This window comes from Bufo gargarizans, chromosome 7, assembly GCF_014858855.1.
Source record: "Bufo gargarizans isolate SCDJY-AF-19 chromosome 7, ASM1485885v1, whole genome shotgun sequence".
Classification (NCBI taxonomy): Eukaryota; Metazoa; Chordata; class Amphibia; order Anura; family Bufonidae; genus Bufo; species Bufo gargarizans.
The window spans coordinates 33,071,835-33,091,834 of record NC_058086.1 but is presented as its reverse complement, the minus strand read 5'-3'; the positions used below and the strand labels follow the sequence as shown (position 1 = coordinate 33,091,834).

Here is a 20,000-nt window from a genome sequence, read left to right as displayed (position 1 = left end):
ACCTCTCCTCGTGATCGATAAAAAATAAATAAACCTGTTACTCAGTCGGGCGACCTTTATGTTATAAGTCCTCAGAATAGGTCATCATTATCACATTGGCGGGAGTTGGAGTCCCGACACCTTTGCCAATCAGCTGTTTGAGGAAGCTGCGGAATTCACTGGAGCTCGGGTGAGGGTTGTGGCCTCCTGACAGCTCACCAAGCACAGCTCCGTACATTGTTTAACATCTGTGCTTGTTTTTGTAGCTCAGCCCCTTTGACTTGAATGGGGCTGAGCTGAAACTAGGCCATGTGACCAATGTATGGTGACATCACATGGCCTAGGAAGAATCTACATCACTCATGGAGTGCCCGACTCTTCTAAAAGATGAACGGTGGAGGTCCCGGGTGTTGGATCCACACAGATCTGATATTGATGACCAATCCTGAGGATAGGTCATCAATATCTTTTCCCGGATAACCCCCCTTAATTAAATTTGTGGAAAGGTAAGAGTGGACATGTAGATAGATTGAATTAATCTTGATCTAAGGATTAAAAACTGGGAAAAAAACTCCAAGTAAGGTTAGGTTCACATCTCCGGTATGTACTACAGGCTACCGGAGTATACCATAACGTCGGAACCATATTGACTATAATGTTTCACATCTCCGGTGTATACTCAGTAGTAGAGCTGTAGACTACTGGAGTATACTATATCCATCATATCCAATCACCACTGGATCTCCATTGACCATAATGCCGACTTTTATGTTGAAAACCCCCCAGATTCCCATCAGATTTCATTATGGACTAGGAGGATCCAGCAGTGCCTGTGTGGCAGGTGCAGCACTATGAAGTGCCTTTTGCGCTGTGGCATTAAAAGAATTTTGATATCTCTGACTTTTAGTCTAACCAGACTGTCTATTACTCTGTAATTCCTCTAGCGCCGTTCTATAGAAACAGTAGGTTTAAACAGCACACCAAATGCTTGAAATAACTTCTTTATTAACTTCAACTTTTCTTAATATATAACACTGCCGCCTCCGCAGCAGATAGTCCATGTACAAAACACGTGTTGCATAAAGATTCATAAAATGGCGGTATGAATAAGATGGTGGTTCAACTGTTCAATCTTGTCATTCAACATAAAATGGTGGATATATTTCTCTCTTGAGTATCTGTACTCTCACTTTAAGTTATTTAAGCACTATATTATCTCTCTGAGAGGTATATCTGAGATTTAACAGTTCTACTGGCTAAACTTGGTTTGCACTTTGCAGTAACTATTTGCAGATTGGTTGAGTATGAATTGAATTAGCAATTCTATGCTTGCAGTTTGTAGCTTGAAATTTGTAGCTTGCAATTTGGAGTTTGCACTTAAATTTGGTGGAACTGTAAGTAAACACACATATAACTGGTTCAGTATACAGTTCTAATCACTATACTAACAGTAGGAACATTATATAACTGTTTTAAATATCTCTCTGCTTCCATAAAAACACAGCTCTCAGTGGAGTGAATGTCTCTTCAGCTCTTGTCTCTGGTGATTAATGATTCTAGCAGCTCCTGCTAGGGGCATTCCCAGACAGGCTGTGTGTGAGGCTTGTGTGTGAGGCTGGCTGTGATTGGTGAAAACTCTTGCTGTGTTAGAAGCTGGCTGTGATTGGTCTAGACTTCTGCCCAGCAACAACAGATTAACACTATGCTTTCTGTTGTTTCTGCTGTATCACTGAGCTTACCTTACATTACAAAATTAATTTAAAAGGCATATTATCTTTTTCTGATTCTGTGAACACAAAATATATGACAACCAAAACATGATGTCACAGTAAATAACTCTGCTTTTGTCTTTAACACATAGACATAGGAAATGTATTAAGGTTACTAGCAGGTTTAGCTGTATACACTTATAAGCTAAACTAGCAACCTAGGACAGGTCTTAGCTGGCCAGCTACAGCCCGGCAGTGTGTGGCAGTGTCTGGCTGTGCCGGATACAGTGCTTCCAGTAGTCTGTTCCTCTGCCGGAATACCTAAAGCCTGTATTGCACTGGCCGATTGCTGGACAGTTCATCGTTAGCAATGATCTGATAGTCTAATACTGTCGCCGATAACCTGATAAACAAGCAAAAGATCATTCATCAGGCAATCCAGATTTTAAAGCATGCTTAAAAATCATTGTTTTCCGGCGGCAGATCATGCTGTGTAATCATGATCTGCTGCCGGCAAACAACTGGACAGCATGAGGGCGAGCAATGGCATAACAATCGCTCCTCCCCATACTCTGGAGGAGTGGTCTCCTCTGCTAGCGAGCAGGCGATTGCCAGGAAGGAACCCTTCCCTCCCGACAATAGCCTGCTAGATCGTATAATCTAATATAGGCAGGGTGCACCTAGCCTTTCTGCTGCCTGAGGCGAGAACTGAAGCGGCGCCCCAACCCCCAATGCCAATTGCTTAACCTAACCACTTCCCTTCAGCCCTACTGTTAAAGACATACTTGGAAAACATGACATACAGAGCTACAAAACATACAGAGTAATACAGCGCCACATACTGTGCCCATTGTGCTTTCTAGTACTATACCGCAGAAACAGATAACCGCCCCTTCCGCTGCCCCCTCTTGCCCTTACCTGGTTCTGCCTGAGGCAATCGCCTAACCTCATCTCATTGGTGGTGCACCCCTGAATACAGGCTTAAAAGGAGATGTGAACATAACCTAATATTCTGTCTGTTCTGCACTTCAGATAAAGTAATTAAAGAGAGGAAACAATCCCTCAAAGAAGATACGGAGCTGGAGAAGATCCAGAAGAAGAGGCACCTGGATTTCCTTGATATTCTCCTCTGTGCTAGGGTAAGTTACGGCACCCCTGACTGATTATATTTCCATGTGCCCCATTAGGGTTTACTGACAAACATGGATGAGGTCCCCTTCAGGAGACCCCCATTATATTAGCCAGACAGAAGAGGCCATAAATTAGAGCTCCTCCTGTTCTGGTGGATTCAGTCTGGCCGGGTATTACATCATCGTCCTTTCATGTGAACAGATGGGATGAATTTTAGAATTTCTGGGTAATGTGTGGCTGCACCAAACATCCCCAGGCAGTATCTGCAGAGCAACCTTTATCGGTGAGACAAACCTATGTTCAAATCATGAGTCTTGTTTGGAAGTAAATAAATATAGCGTTCTTCCTGATGCCACTACAAGATGCCTGATGGCTACCCTCTCCTTGCCTTGTACCTGCTGAGGATATTGGGTTCACAGGACATGCAAATCAAGTGGACAAGTCAAACTGATTGTCTCCATCTGTATTGATTTTGTTTGTTGAGGCCAGTAATTTTACAATCTATAAATGCTACTCAAATTTCATCAAAGTACCCCCAAGACTGTGTACCCCTTGTACCACAGGTTTAGAACTTGGGGTGTATACTATCATTCTGGAAAGCTCCACAGTATAAACTGAGGGGTTATCCCCTTTTCAGAATTAAGCCACCAGCTTCACCCAGCTTCTCTAATCGTCAATGATCGGAGCTGGAGAACCTGTTGTTCATTATACGTGACATGTAATATAACTTTATAGGATGAAAATGGTCAGGGTCTATGTGATGAAGACCTGCAAGCAGAGGTGGACACCTTTATGTTTGAGGGTCATGATACAACAGCAAGCAGCATCTCCTGGATATTGTGCTGTTTGGCTAAATATCCTGAACATCAGGTCAAATGCCGGGAGGAGATCAGAGAGGTCCTGGGGAAGAGGACTACAGTGGAGTGGTGAGATTCTGCGGTTTGCAGCATCTACTTGTATTATTATTATTAATATTGTATATTCTGTTTAATAAATTGATAAATTCATGTGATATCTAATATTTGATGCCTCCCTTTCTCCATGTGCTTTGTGACTGGCTGCTAGGATTAAGCACAAACCCTAGCCCGCTCTTCAACAAGTGGCCAACTTTATATCAAAGGGGTCCTCTCACTTCAGCAAATGGCATTTATCATGTAGAGAAACTTAATACAAGGCACTTACTAATGTATTGTGATTGTCCATATTGCCTCCTTTGCTGGCTGGATTTATTTTTTCATCACACTATACATGGCTCGTGTCCAGGGGGTTATAACCACCGCTGCAGCGCAGATAGAAGGTGGATGGGAGCTGCTGCGCAGGTTTGCCTATGTGCACTCCCATGGTGCAGGCCAGAGAGGCCGATGCCCTTCCTATGGTGTGCAAACACGACCACCGCTTCCGGATTGCAGGGTGGTCATAACCCCTGGGAATGAACAGTGTATACTGTGAAGGAAAAATGAGTCCAGCCCGCAAAGGAGGCAATATGGACAATCACAATACATTAGTAATTGCCTTGTATTCACTTTCTCTACATGATAAAGGCCATTTGCAGAAGTGAGACAATCCTTTTAAGGGCTTTTCCCATTAAAAACTCATATCACTGTCTGCTTAAACTAATAACACACAAAGAATTAAATGTTACCATGTTTTTATTGAACACACCATGTAAACATTCACAGTACAGGTGGAAAAAGTATGTGAACCCTTGGATTTAATAACTGGTTGAATTTCCTTTGGCAGCAATAACTTCAACCAAACATTTCCTGTAGTTGCAGATCAGATGTGCCCCCACCACCATACTTCACAGTTGGGATGAGGTTTTGATGTTGATGTGCTGTGCCTCTTTTTCTCCACACATAGTGTTGTGTGTTTCTGCCAAACAACTCAACTTTGGTCTCATCTGTCCACAGAATATTTTGCCAGTACTGCTGTGGAACATCCAGGCGCTCTTGTGCAAACTGTGAACGTGCAGCAGTTGTTTTTGGACAGCAGTGGCTTCCTCTGTGGTATCCTCCCATGAAATCCATTCTTGTTTAGTGTTTTACGTATCATAGATTCGCTAACGGGGATGTTAGCATATGCCAGAGACTTTTGTAAGTCTTTAGCTGACACTCTAGAATTCTTCTTCACCTCATTGAGCAGTCTGCGCTGTGCTCTTGCAGTCATCTTTACAGGATGGCCACTCGTAGGGAGAGTAGCAGCAGTGCTGAACTTTCTCCATTTATAGACAATTTGTCTTACCGTGGACTGATGAACAGCAAGGCTTTTGGAGATACTTTTATAAACCCTTCCAGCTTTATGCAAGTCAACAATTCTTAATCGTAGGTCTTCTGAGAGCTCTTTTGTGCAAGGCATCATTCACATCAGGCAATGCTTCTTGTGAAAAGCAAACCCAGAACTGGTCTGTGTGTTTTTTATAGGGCAGGGCAGATCTAACCAACACCTCCAATCTCATCTCATTGATTGGACTCCAGTTGGCTGACACCTCACTCCAATTGGCTCTTGGAGATGTCATTAGTCTAGGGGTTTACATACTATTTCCACCTGCACCGTGAATGTTTACATGGTGTGTTCAATAAAAACATGGTAACATTTAATTCTTTGTGTGTTTTTAGGTTAAGCAGACTGTGATTGTCTATTGTTGTGACTTAGATGAAGATCAGATCACATTTTATGACCAATTTGTGCAGAGATTCATATCATTCCAAAGGGTTCACATATTTTTTCTTGCAACTGTATATCCCACAAGCTTGGTGGGACCTGGACTAGGCCATCTCTCCATCTCTGTGCTTAGCACAACCTGTAGGATGCTTCGATTTCTACCAAAGATAAGTCATAGTCTCGTGTGTAACCTGTTATCTGCCTTGAAGGTTATGTTTCTTCACTGTGTGTGCCAGGGAGGACCTGAGTAAGCTGCCATACACCACCATGTGTATTAAGGAGAGCCTGCGTCTCTACCCCCCTGTACCAGGTGTGGCTCGCCAACTTAAAGAACCAATAACATTCTTTGATGGACGGAGCCTACCCAAAGGTTAGATACATTTTGAGACATTGAGGGTAAAAGGTAACTTTCTTCTTTCTATCTATACATCTATCTATCTATCTATCTATCTATCTATCTATAATCTATCTATTTATATTATTCAGGCAGGCTTATCATACTTCCTAAGCTGACACATTCCTTTCAGTACAAAGCTGGCTGGACCACTTCAGATAACAATCAGCTACCTTTTGTGTCACCCCCAGATTGTAAGCTCTTGCGAACAGGGCTCTCACTCCTAGTGTTTCAGTTCTATATTAGCCGGTAACTTTGTGATGTCCTTTTGTTTCGTACATAAATCCTCGGAATTGTAAAGCGCTGCAGAATATGGTGGCGCTATATAAATAAAGATTATCTATCTATCTCTTATATCTCTCTCTGTTATGACACTATTTTATATATTGTATATATGATCAGTTATCGTCTCGTCTGTCTACAGGTGCTATTATCTTCCTCTGTATATACGCTATAAACAGGTGCCCCAGCATCTGGGAGGATCCAGAGGTAATACTAGGAAAGTCAAAATGTTCTACAAGTCCATGAAACCACAAACCGTTATCCTGTCACACTCCTGCAATGGCATTCTGCTCTATTTAACAGGACCAGACACAAGTAACCGGGATCTCAGCCAAATATCGTTGGCTCTGTCCCTACAACAGGAGATATGTGACACGGCCGCATTGTGTTAGTCATTGTGTCTGGACATGACGTATCCAATTCCCCACAGCCCTCCAGTTTTGGTATAACATCAGATTAAGAAAGTGGTCCAAACCGCAGTTTTACCAAGCTCTGCGTAAAGATCTTTTGTGCATATGTAACCACATGCCGTATTAAGACGGAGCTTAAAGGGGTTGTCCAAGTTATATTTATTGATGACTTATCCTCAGGATAGGACATCAATATCAGATCGGTGGGGGTCCGACACCCGGCACCCCCGACGATCAGCTGTTTGAAGAGAAGGCGCGTGCCGTGCCAGCGCTGCCTCCTCTTCACTGTTTACCTTCTAGCCGTTGCGACTGCAGTGGTGAGCAGGTGTAATTACACCCAAGCCGTCCCATTCATTTCAATAGGAAGGCTTGGGTGTAATTACACCTGCTCACCACTGCAGATGCAACGGCTAGAAGGTAAACAGTGAAGAGGAGGCAGCGCTGACACCGCGCACGCCTTCTCTTCAAACAGCTGATCGGAGGGGGTGCCGGGTGTCAGACCCCCGCCGATCTGATATTGATGACCTATCCTGAGGATAGGTCATCAATAAATATAACTTGGACAACCCCTTTAATAATTTGACAAATGTACATGAAAGCAGCACCCCCCCCCCTCCCATTGGCCAAATTAGTAAACATACTTAAAGGGGTTTTCCAGGGAAATAATTTTATTTCATAAAAAAAAAAAGAAGGATTAAGAATAAGTTAAAAATGTAAAAAGAATCATTACTCACCTCACTGATCCTCAACCGCTGCTGTTCTGATGCTACTGCTCCCTTCCCTTACTGCTCCCCACTTCCTGCTCCTGGGCTCGACACGCAGAAAATCTCTTGAACTTCTCACAGAGCCAATAATCATTGACCACAACTCTCTGGACACGGTCCTTCAGCCAGTTTTCAATCCAATTACAAACTATACTTTCCAAGTCTATAGACCTTACTTTACCTATTAAACATCTATGAGGGCCAGTATCAAAAGCCTTTGCAAATTGCAGAAACACTACATCCACAGGTGCCCCTCTGTCCAGGCTACTGCTCACCTCCTCAGAAAAACAAATCAGGTTAGTCTGACAACTTGTTGGTTATCACATGTTGGTTATCACTTATAATATTATTTACATAATCCTGTATATAGTCCCTTAAGAGTCCTTCAAACATTTTCCCACAACAGAAGTTAAACTAACTGGTCTATAATTACCTGTGGAGGACCTAGATCCTTTTTTTAATATGGTCACCACATTTGCCTTGCGCCAATTACTTGGCACTGTACCAGTCCCTAGAGAATCTTAGAAAATTATAAACAGAGGCACAGCAATAACTGAACTGAGCTCTTTAATAACTCTTGGGTGCAATCCATCTGGACCCGGAGCCTTGTTCACATTTACCTTATTTAACTTATCTTGGACCATATCTACAGTTAGCCAATTGAGTATATTACTGGATGTACTAACAGTCTTTTGTATATACAGAGCTAAAAAACCTATTTAGTAACTCTGCCTTTTCCTTATCTTTTTTTTTTTTTCAAGTACTTTTTATTTGAACATTTCAGGATTGAACAAAAACAGAAATGTTGCTACAGTATGAAAGACATGCCATAAATAAAGATTTTCAAATCATTACATCCTCTTGAGTATCTCTTCCAACCATTGGCATAGTAGTCAAACGCAATAATGTGGTATATAAGAAACCTTTGCTGAAAGGAAAAGGGGCAAGGGAGGGGAAGGTGGGGAAAGGGGCAAGGGTGTATTACACTTGAAAAGCGCCTACAGTTTCTTTTAGAGAAGAAACAATGTACCAGGAGGTATATTGAAATGGTTTGACCATCGAATGAAAGAAAAGAGAAACTGTTTGCGAGTGAGTGGATTGGTGTGTTGGTAAACAAATATAGTGAAACAAGAATGTTTGAGGTTCAAGGGGGAGAGAGATCAACCAGTGCCTTTTGATATACAGAACCAAAAATCTGTGGCCTCTATTTTACATTTGGGGCAATGGGTAATGTGATCTGGGAAACTGGGAGAGGCCGGGAAATTGAATCCATATATACAGCATTATGCATCATTTTAAAATAAGATTCTCGCCATCTCTCATTTATGACACAGAAACGGACCTTCGCCAATCCTTTCAAGATTTTGTCCCTGATTTCATCATCCTTCGTGATTTGTTCCCATTTGCAGAAAAGTTTGGATGGTATCGCTTTTGTGAAATTCCCAGACATGGCTCTGTAGAGATCCGAGAGCGACACCATTGGTGGAGAGCTACCTACTATGTCATCAAAGGTGTTTGTGGTTGCTTCCTTTGAGAGATCCCGGACCTTATGTTTGCAGAATTCCAGCACCTGCATAATATGCAAAAAATGAGAGTCTGGAAGTTGGTATCTTTCCTTCAGTTCTCTGGGTGACAACTATCTTTTCTCCCCCATGTGCATCAGATGCTCCGCCCTTACTATGCCCCTGGATTTCCAGTCCTTAGAAAACCTTTCATGTATCTCTTGAGGAAACTCTGGGTCATTCCATAACGGAATCCATTTGGACATTGAGCGAGGAAGTCCAAATGTTCTCCTGATAATTTTCCAAGCCACCACCGTGTCTCTTATTAGCACAATTTTTTTTTTTATCTCTTGAGGGAGAGCAGCCAGATTAGAATGCAGATGTTATATCCCCGTATATTTGGAAGTTTCACTCCGCCCTTCGGCTTCCATATCATCAATTTTTGTAAAGATATCCGTGGGAGTTTACCCGACCATACAAATGCAGTGAAGGCCATGTTGAGAGTGTCAACATTCATGTGTTTTAGCAAGATTGGAAGAGTTTAGAGAGGGTATAATAGTTAGGAAAAGCTCATCATTTTGATTAGGTGACATCTATGATAATGGAAGGCTATGCCATTTCTTTAGTTCTGCTACTATCTTTCCTATGAGTGGCGGATAATTCAGATTATATAGCGAACTAGGAAGCCTACTAATTTTCAGTCCCAGGTATGTTATGTGTTGTTTTACTGACGAGGTGGTGAACCCGTTCTTCTGCCAAAAAGCGGGGGATTTTTGCTTTGTAGTTCCAAAATTTCACTTTTGGCAGAGTTTATGTGTGTTACGCTGAGCGCTCCGGGTCCCCTGCTGGCCGCGGAGCGCTCACAGCGTATGCCCCCAGGCAGCACTCCAGTGTCTCGGCGTGTGCGTCCTCGCTCTCTAGGGCGCGCGTGCGCCGGGACTCTTAGATTCAAAGGGCCAGTGCACCAGTGATTGGTGCCTGGTCCAAAAGGGATATTAAGGGTTAAGGTTTGTGAGAGGCAGTGCTGACTTAATTAGGCTGCACCTGTGCACTGCCCATTTATACCTTCTCCTCCCACAGCTTCCTGCCGGATCTTTGTGCCTTGTGCCTCAGAGAAAGCGTTCCAGTGTGTTTGTTTGCCTTGCCTGTTGCCGAACCCGTTGCTACCGTCTACTCGCCTTTGAACCTTTGCCGCCTGCCCTGACCTCTGCTACGTCCGACTACGCTCTTGCCTTCTCCCTGTGTACCACGCCTTATCAGCTGCCAGAGAGGTCGAGTTGTTACTAGGGGACACGACCTGGTAGTTACCGCCGCAGCAAATCCATCCCGCCTTGCGGCGGGCTCTGGTGAAGACCAGTAACTGCTTAGAACCGGTCCTCTAGTACAACCCGCGCCATCGCCTCTCTGGTCCAGAGGATCCACTACCTGTCCTGCCGGTACGTGACAGTAAGATCCGGCCATGGATCCCGCTGATGTTCCCCTGCCAAGCCTAGCGGACCTCACCACTATTGTGGCCCAGCAGGGTCAACAGCTGGCCCAGCTGACCGCTATGTTGCAGCAGCTCCTGCCTTCTCAGCAACAGCCAGCTCCTCCGTCTGCTCCTGCTGCGTCACCTCCGCCTGCAGTTGCCACCGGTTCCAGAATCCGTTTGTCCCTACCAGACAAATATGACGGAGATCCTAAGCAGTGCCGTGGGTTCTTGTCGCAGTGCTCTCTCCACCTCGAGCTTCTGTCCGACCAGTTTCCTTCTGAGCGAGCCAAGGTAGCCTTTATTCTCAGTTTACTGTCCGGGAAGGCCCTGGCCTGGGCTACACCACTATGGGACCGCGCAGATCCTGCCACCGCTTCCGTCCAGAGCTTCTGCCTAGAGTTCCGGAATGTTTTTGAGGAGCCTGCCCGGGTTACCTCCGCAGAGACTGCCTTACTAAATTTGACCCAAGGAGGTTCTTCCGTGGGTGACTATGCCATTCAGTTCCGCACTCTGGCCTCTGAGCTGAACTGGAACAATGAAGCCCTTTGCGCCACCTTCAAGAAGGGACTTAATAGTGAAGTAAAGGACGTTCTGGCTGCACGTGAGCTTCCTTCCACTCTTAGTGACCTCATCTTGCTGGCCACTAGGATAGACAAACGTTTCGCCGAAAGACAAGAGGAACTCCTCCTTGAAAAGGAAAAAGCTCGTCCTAGACGCTTTCCTCGTCTGGCTCCCGTTTTTCTGCGTCCACCTCAACCCGCTACTGGGCTTTCCGCCGTGGAAGCCATGCAGGTGGATCGGTCACGCCTGACTCCGCAAGAACGAAGCCGCCGCAGAAACGAGAACCTGTGTCTGTACTGTGCCAGTACCGAGCACTTCCTTAGAGATTGTCCTCTCCGTCCACCGCGTTCGGGAAACGCTCGCACCTAGTAAACGTGGGAGAGGCGTTGCTAGGTGTGGATTCTTCCTCTCCACGTCTCATCATACCCGTGCAGTTGATCATCTCTTCCAAGTCCTCTTTCTCCGCAGCCGCCTTCTTGGATTCCGGTTCAGCTGGCAACTTCATTCACGCCTCCTTGGTTGACAAGTATCGTATTCCAGTAATCCGTCTACCCAAGCCGTTTTTCATCTCTACGGTTAACGGTGAGAGACTCTCTGCCACCGTGCAGTTCCGTACCCAGCCTCTGCAGATGGACATCGGAATATTTCATACCGAGACTATAGAGTTCTTTGTCCTTCCCTTCTGTTCCTCCGAACTCCTCCTGGGTCTGCCGTGGCTTCAACGTCATAGTCCTATCCTGAATTGGTCCACCGGTGAGATCCTGCGTTGGGGTTCCTCCTGTTCGGACCGCTGTCTCAAGCCTGCACTGGTCAAACAGAACCCGCAAGTTTCTCCGCCTTCTGGGCTGCCCAAGCCATACCATTCCTTCGCGGATGTCTTCTGCAAGAAACAAGCTGAGGTCCTTCCTCCTCACCGATCCTATGATTGCCCGATCGACCTGATACCCGGTTCTACTCCACCTCGGGGCAGAATTTATCCTCTCTCACCTCCTGAGACTCTTGCCATGTCCGACTATATAGGTGAGAACCTACAGAGAGGATTCATAAGAAAATCTTCTTCTCCTGCTGGGGCCGGTTTTTTCTTCGTGACAAAAAAAGACGGCTCCCTCCGCCCCTGCATTGACTACAGAGGTCTTAATAAAATTACCATCAAGAACCGTTACCCTCTGCCTCTAATCTCTGAGCTATTTGATCGTCTCCGAGGGGCTAAGATCTTCACTAAATTGGACCTTCGAGGGGCCTATAATCTGATCCGTATCCGTGAGGGAGACGAATGGAAGACCGCCTTTAACACAAGGGACGGCCATTTTGAGTATTTGGTGATGCCCTTCGGCCTCTGCAACGCACCTGCTGTCTTTCAGGAATTCGTTAATGATATTTTCAGGGACTTACTTTACACCTGCGTGGTCGTATACCTGGATGATATCCTGATCTTTTCCTCCAATTTGGATCAACACAGGGTCCATGTGCAACAAGTTCTTACTCGTCTTAGGAGAAATCGCCTGTACGCTAAACTTGAAAAATGTCTTTTTGAACGGACCTCCCTGCCTTTCCTGGGATACATTATCTCTGCCCAAGGACTTCAAATGGACCCAGCCAAGCTCTCGGCGGTACTGGATTGGCCACGCCCCTCTGGTCTCCGAGCCATACAAAGATTTCTGGGCTTTGCGAATTACTACAGGCAATTCATCCCTCACTATTCCACTCTGGTAGCTCCTATCGTGGCCCTCACAAGAAAAGGAGCTAACCCCAAATCCTGGCCTTCCCAAGCCGAGGAAGCCTTCCAGTCCCTGAAATGCGCCTTTGCCTCTGCACCCGTTCTCTCTAGACCAGATTCCACCAAGCCTTTCTCTCTTGAAGTGGATGCCTCCTCGGTGGGAGCCGGAGCTGTCCTCACCCAGAAGTCTTCCCGGGGCAAGATTTCTACTTGTGGCTTCTTTTCCAAAACATTCTCTCCCGCAGAGAGAAATTACTCCATTGGGGACAGGGAACTGCTGGCTATTAAATTGGCACTGGAGGAATGGAGACATTTACTCGAGGGCGCCACACATCCTGTGTACATCTTCACGGACCACAAGAACCTGGCTTATCTCCAGTCTGCTCAGAGATTAAATCCCCGTCAGGCTCGTTGGTCTCTGTTCTTCGCCCGCTTTAATTTTGAGATCCATTTCCGTCCGGCTTGTAAGAACATTAGGGCAGATGCTCTGTCTCGCTCCTCTGATGTGGTGGGCGACGAGTTAACTCCTCGATATATTATCCCTCCAGAACGCCTTATAACAGTCGCTCCCGTGGACCTGCGCCTTCTTCCTCCTGGCAAATCCTACGTACCTCCACGTCAGCGGCTGCGAATTCTCAAGTGGGGCCACGCCTCCCCTTTTGCCGGTCATCCAGGGGTGCAAAAGTCTCTCCAACTAATCTCCCAAAGGTACTGGTGGTCTTCTCTAGAGAAAGATGTCTCGGACTTCGTCCAGGCCTGTATGATTTGCGCCCGGGATAAATCGCCTCGCCAGAAACCAGCGGGTCTCCTCTTGCCTCTACCCGTTCCTGAAGTTCCCTGGTCTCACATCGCCATGGACTTTATTACTGATCTTCCCTCCTCCCATGGCAAGTCCGTTATTTGGGTCGTGGTGGATCGCTTTTCCAAGATGGCTCACTTTGTCCCCCTGCCCGGTCTACCCTCTGCACCCATGTTGGCCAAACAATTTTTCCAACACATCTTCCGTCTCTATGGCCTTCCCAAACATATTGTCTCGGATCGTGGGGTACAATTCGTCTCCAAATTCTGGAGGGCTCTATGTGCTCAGCTCGGGATCAAATTGGACTTTTCTTCTTCGTACCATCCTCAGTCTAACGGCCAAGTAGAACGGGTGAACCAAATTTTGGGTGACTATCTGCGTCACTTTGTATCCTCACGCCATGACGACTGGGCTGATCTACTTCCCTGGGCGGAGTTCTCCTACAACTACAAACAATCCTCTGCCTCTAACAAGTCTCCTTTCTTTGTAGTTTTTGGCCGTCATCCTCTTCCACCTCTGCCGCAGTCTCCCACTCCTTCTTCTGTACCTGCCGTGGACAGTCTTGTACAGGATTTTTCCTCCATCTGGCGAGAAACCCACGCTGCTCTCCTCAAGGCTTCCGCCCGTATGAAGGTTCAAGCTGACAAGAGACGCAGATCTCCCCCGGAATTTCGCCCGGGTGACAAGGTGTGGCTCTCCTCTAGGTACATCCGATTTAGGGTCCCAAGTTACAAGTTGGGCCCTCGTTTCTTGGGACCCTATAAAATCAAGAGTCGTATCAATCAAGTTTCTTATCAGCTCCATCTTCCTCCCTCCCTCCGAATCCATAACTCCTTCCATGTCTCCCTTCTTAAACCTGCTGTCTTTAACCGTTTTTCTCCCAAGCTTGTTTCTCCCACCCCTGTCGCCGGTACCTCCGATATATTCTCTGTCAAGGAGATCTTGGCGACCAAGATCTCCCGGAGAAAAAGATTTTTTTTGGTCGACTGGGAGGGCTGCGGTCCTGAGGAGAGGTCATGGGAGCCGGAGGAGAACATCCTGGACCGCAGTCTCATCCGCAAGTTCTTCGGTACCAAAAAGAGAGGGAGACCAAAGGGGGGGGGGTACTGTTACGCTGAGCGCTCCGGGTCCCCTGCTGGCCGCGGAGCGCTCACAGCGTATGCCCCCAGGCAGCACTCCAGTGTCTCGGCGTGTGCGTCCTCGCTCTCTAGGGCGCGCGTGCGCCGGGACTCTTAGATTCAAAGGGCCAGTGCACCAGTGATTGGTGCCTGGTCCAAAAGGGATATTAAGGGTTAAGGTTTGTGAGAGGCAGTGCTGACTTAATTAGGCTGCACCTGTGCACTGCCCATTTATACCTTCTCCTCCCACAGCTTCCTGCCGGATCTTTGTGCCTTGTGCCTCAGAGAAAGCGTTCCAGTGTGTTTGTTTGCCTTGCCTGTTGCCGAACCCGTTGCTACCGTCTACTCGCCTTTGAACCTTTGCCGCCTGCCCTGACCTCTGCTACGTCCGACTACGCTCTTGCCTTCTCCCTGTGTACCACGCCTTATCAGCTGCCAGAGAGGTCGAGTTGTTACTAGGGGACACGACCTGGTAGTTACCGCCGCAGCAAATCCATCCCGCCTTGCGGCGGGCTCTGGTGAAGACCAGTAACTGCTTAGAACCGGTCCTCTAGTACAACCCGCGCCATCGCCTCTCTGGTCCAGAGGATCCACTACCTGTCCTGCCGGTACGTGACAATGTGATAGCCTGAGAGGGAACTAAAACAATGTAGTTGGTCTATCAAAGGGCGTAAATGTTGCTGGGGGTTGGACATAAAGATTAACAGATCATCCGCATATAATGCCTGAATATAAATCTGAATCTTCTAAGAGTCTGGTCAGGGGTTCCAGGGCTAAGTCAAAGAGCAGCGGAGATATAGGACAACCCTGCCTGGTACCTTTTTGAAGGGGGAAGGTAGGGGACAAAAACCCACCTGTGTGTACTCTAGCCCTCGGGTCTGTATATAGACCAGTTAGAAAGGTATAGATGTCACCAAATATCCAGAATCTGTCGAGCACCGCCCCCAGCCAGTCCTACCTTACTGTATCAAAGGCTTTCTCCGCATCTAAAGCCAGCATTATGGAGGTTGTTTCCGTCTGAGGGCGTTGCCCGACCCAGTCCAGGGTAACCAGCACCTTTCGGATGTTAGCCACTGCCGATCTATCTTTTATAAACCCCACCTGTGAAAGTCCCACCAACAATGGCATCAGAGTTCCCAATCTATCAACCAAGATCTTTGTCATGATCTTCAGATCTTGATTGATCAAAACGTGATCAAAACGTAATTTTGACGATACAAACATTTCAACTTTGTAACGATGCTTAAGATAAAGCAGTCTCTACGCAGGTGAGTAAAAACGTATGGGTAGTAAGCTCTATCACTTAAAGTGACTTGTGGGTGATATATAAAGAGAAGAGAGAAAAATGAAGGGGTAGGTGGGGGGGGGGGGTATAAATTAGTGACTTAGTAGGTAGACGTCTTGTACCTAGAGTGATCAAAGCATTAGAGAGCAAGACGGGGAAGGCACCACGAGTTACAAAACGTTGGCTCTGTTCTTTCACAGTTGCCATACTTCTACAAACTTATCATGTGTTCTGGAAATCCAACTGGATAGTTCTTCATATTGACAAATCAGATCAACTTTCTTAACCCATTACTGTATTGCGGGAGGATTCTTGTCTAGCCAGTGTAGTGGGATCAATGATCTAGCAGTTGCGAGTAGCTGCGTGATTAAATCTCTTTTAGAGGGTGTGAATGTTTTGTTGGGTCTTGCTAAAACTATCATATTTAGGGAAATTATGATCTCCTAGTGACTTTACGTATGAAGCCTTGAATCCCATTCCAAAAGGGACGAATCTCTGGGCAGTCCCACCATATATGTGACAATGAGCCCACTCCAACCCCACACCTCCAGCAGCCTGGAGACGGCAGTAATCCCCTGTTGGGCAGGAACTCAGGGGTTTTGTACCAACGGGATAATAGTTTATAGTGACTTTCCTGCATGATGAAAAGCCATGGGAGGCGGATAGTATCCTCTTTACCTCACCATCCGACAGCGATATGTCCAGCTCTCTCTCCAACTCCATCAAGAAGCAGGGTCTGTCTCAACCTGGATCCTAAGAAGCGTCTAGATAGCAGAAATTTTCCTATGCTTTAGGATTGGAGAAGTAATTATTTTTTCAAAGAGGGACAACAAAGTCCCCACTACGTTTTTAAAAAAAGCTCTTTGGCAGATCGAGGTAAAGTGTGCCCGACATAGAGTCAAGGAGGCTGGGTGTCTAAGGCCTGGAGGAAGAGCTTCCTGAGATGGGAATTGGTGATTATGAAAAAAAACTCCTCTAAAAAAGTCTGTGAGAAACAATCCCAGAGTTCTTGATAGGTATCTGGTGGTGATCCCATGAGGACCAGGAGGAGACTAGCTGGGAGCATTGGGGAAGGGATTTGAAAGAGATCATTGTGGAGCTTTGCCCCTGTTTCCCACAGGGCCTCCAAAAGTGGGTCACTTGTTCCTGGAGTCTGTGAAGGGTTCCGGGGGAGCCACAAGCATTGGAGGAATGAGGGACCCTCCGAGAATGCCGCTAATTTGGCAACATCCTGTTGCCTCCTCAGGGCTGCTAGTTCAATCCATCTATTTAGTTGTACTGCTTGATAATAGAAAAGGGTGTCAGGTAATCCTAGACCCCCCCCCCCCCTCTCTACTTCTAATGATGGGGTAGTCTGGGGATCTTCTTAAGAATCTCGAGAAGGCCCATTTAATTTCTGAGAAGAAAATATTGGGAAGCAAAATTAGGACCATCTGAAGCATATAAAAGGATTTTGGGAAAAACATATGCTTTTAATACATTTTTCCGACCCATCCATGATAGGAGGGGGATATCATACTTCCTCAGGAGTTCTCTAACTTTCTCCAACAAGGGGATATAATTCACCTTATATAGGTCCCAAAGGACATAGGGACTAGGGACTAGCTAGGGACTTCTCTTTTTTCTACCATGTCGAGCCCCCTGCCACTTCACTAATAAATACGCAGCATTGCTAATCCTCATGACTCTATTATTTAAAGTTGTCTACCCCTAAGAAACAGAAGGCAACCTATCCTAAAAACTGAAAGTTCACAACTTTTTGCAGGGTCAATTGTCAGTGTCATCAGTGTTAACTGTCACTCCATCATGATGACTTGAATTTCGAAGTCTTCCATCCACCAGTAGATCAACGACTGGAGAACCTGTCGAACGACTCTGAAGCCATTCTTCTGATACTTCTGGATCGGCCCATTGACGTCCCATGGTCTTCTTCAGGGATTGCAGAAGGGATCGCAGCAGGGATGAGGACGTGTCGGGGTCCACTATTTCGGGGATGAAGTTTAGCGCTTCTTCTGCCGCCCCGGGTGTATCAAATATGGAGGGGGCCACCTTACCGTGGAAAACCTTAAGAAGGGCTGGATAAAGTAGCTGAAATCTAATATTTTTGCGATACAGAATAGGACTAAACTCTTTACGCTTCCTGGCTACTTCTGTGGAATAGTCCTCATAAATCATGATCCTATAGCCCCTATTAGAGATGGTGTTGCCCGTGGATTGGGGGAGGAGACCGAGAACGACATTCTCCTGGGCGATGTGCAGGAGCCAGGTCGCTCCACCGCTTCCAATTTAGTGCAAATGGGGGCCTTCATGCTCCATTGTTTGAAGAGGGACCCCCATATAAAAAACATAAAGGGCAAGGACCAGTACTGGGTGGCAACGTACTTAGACCTCCGGTATAAACACAAAATGGCAGACATGTTACAAGCATCACAGAGGGCTGTCAGAATGCAGCATTTCCAGGCCTTGCTTCGAGAGATGCTGCATTCTGCTGTTGCGGGAGCTGGCAGAGGAATTTCCACCCACAGAGAAACAATTGCGGGTACCAATCCTACAGTGCATGCAAGAAGAGGGCGGTTTCGTTTTTAAGATGTGTTGGTCACTTTGGATATGAGATCATTCTTGCAGCCAACCCATCGACAGCCGCCCTCTGGATCCAGCCTCAGAAAAACACCTAGACCGACAGGTGTCCGACTACATCGGGTTAACGGCCGATGTGGACGCTCTGAGAAGCAAGGAACCCATTGACTACTAGGTGTGCAGAATTGACCTGTGGCCAGAGCTGGCACAATTTGCCATGGAACTCTTGGCTTTCCCCTCGTCGAGTGTCCTGTCCAAAAGGAATTTCAGCGCAGCAGGGGGGGATCGCGACGACCACGTGTTATCGAATTTCAACTATTATCATTTGTTTTTGTTTTAAGAGGGGGGATTTTGTTAGCCATGTTTTTAATCCAATTTAATATTTTGAGTTCTTTTAAACATATGTATTTGGCATGAATTTGTACTGGCATGCAGTAAAATTAATATGCAATGCCTGTCTAATATACCGTACCTCCAGCCACATAATCACTTGATGTTTTATGTACGGTGAATGCCTAATGTTTGGGGCCTGTAATCTAACTGGCCAACAGTAAAATTGTTATACGGTGACCGCCTAATGTACCTCCAGCCACACTATCAATTGTTCTTTTCTGTACGGTGAATAAATAATTTTTGAGGCCTGTAGTCCACTGGCCTGCAGTAAAATTGATATCCAATGACAGTCTAATATACCTCCAGCTACATAATCACTTGATGTTTTCTGTTCGGTGAATGCCTATTGTTTGGGGAGTGTACTCCACTGGCCTGCATTAAAATTGATATCCAATGACCGTCTTATATACCTCCAGCCACATAATCACTTGATGTTTTCTGTTCAGTGAATGAATAATTTTTGAGGCCTGTAGTCCACTGGCCTGCAGTAAAATTCATATCCATTGACTATCTAATAGACCTCCAGCCACATAATCACTTGATGTTTTCTGTCCGGTGAATAAAAATTTTTTGGGGCCTGTAGTCCACTGGGCTGCAGTAAAATTGATATACATTGACTGTCTAATATGCTTCCAGCCACATAATTACTTGATCTTTTCTGTACGGTGAATGCCTAATTGTTGGGGGCTCGGAGGAATTCGACACCTGTGACGACCACGTGTTATCGATTTTCACCTATTATCATTTGGGGTTTATTCAAGAGGGGGGATTTCGTTAGCCATGTTTTTAATCCAATTTTATATTTTTAGTTCTTTTAAACATATGTATTTGACATAAATAATTTTTGGGGCCTGTACTCCAATGGCCTGAAGTAAAATTGTTATCCAATGACCGTCAAATGTACCTCTAGCCACATAATCACTTGATGTTTTCTGTATGGTGAATGCCTAATGTTTGGGGCCTATACTCCAATTGCCTGCAGTAAAATTGATATCCAATGACAGTCTAATATACCTCCAGCCACATAATCACTTGTTCTTTTCTGTACGTTGAATGAATAATTTTTGGGGCCTGTACTCCACTGGCCTGCAGTAAAATTGTTATCCAATGACCGTCTAATATACCTGCAGCCACATAATCACTTAATGTTTTCTGTCCGGTGAATGCCTAATGTTTGGTGCGTGTATTCCCGTGGCCTAAAATAAAAATTTTCTAGGCTCCAGCAGGGCACATTTTTGACAGTTTCC

At 45.8% G+C, this 20,000-nt stretch overlaps 1 protein-coding gene across 3 annotated transcripts in view; it reads left to right on the top strand.

Annotated features, from left to right (window-relative positions):
* Positions 1-20,000, top strand: part of LOC122943207 (cytochrome P450 4B1-like) — a 45,791-nt gene that overhangs the window by 19,646 nt on the left and 6,145 nt on the right. For 2 of the 3 annotated variants that reach the window (XM_044300773.1, XM_044300774.1), the window contains exons 8-11: positions 2,721-2,827; positions 3,555-3,745; positions 5,690-5,850; positions 6,299-6,363. In XM_044300773.1, coding sequence (XP_044156708.1) covers positions 2,721-2,827; positions 3,555-3,745; positions 5,690-5,850; positions 6,299-6,363 — 524 coding nt within the window. The remainder of the gene's footprint in view (positions 1-2,720; positions 2,828-3,554; positions 3,746-5,689; positions 5,851-6,298; positions 6,364-20,000) is intronic. The other variant, XM_044300775.1, reaches the window with a different exon arrangement.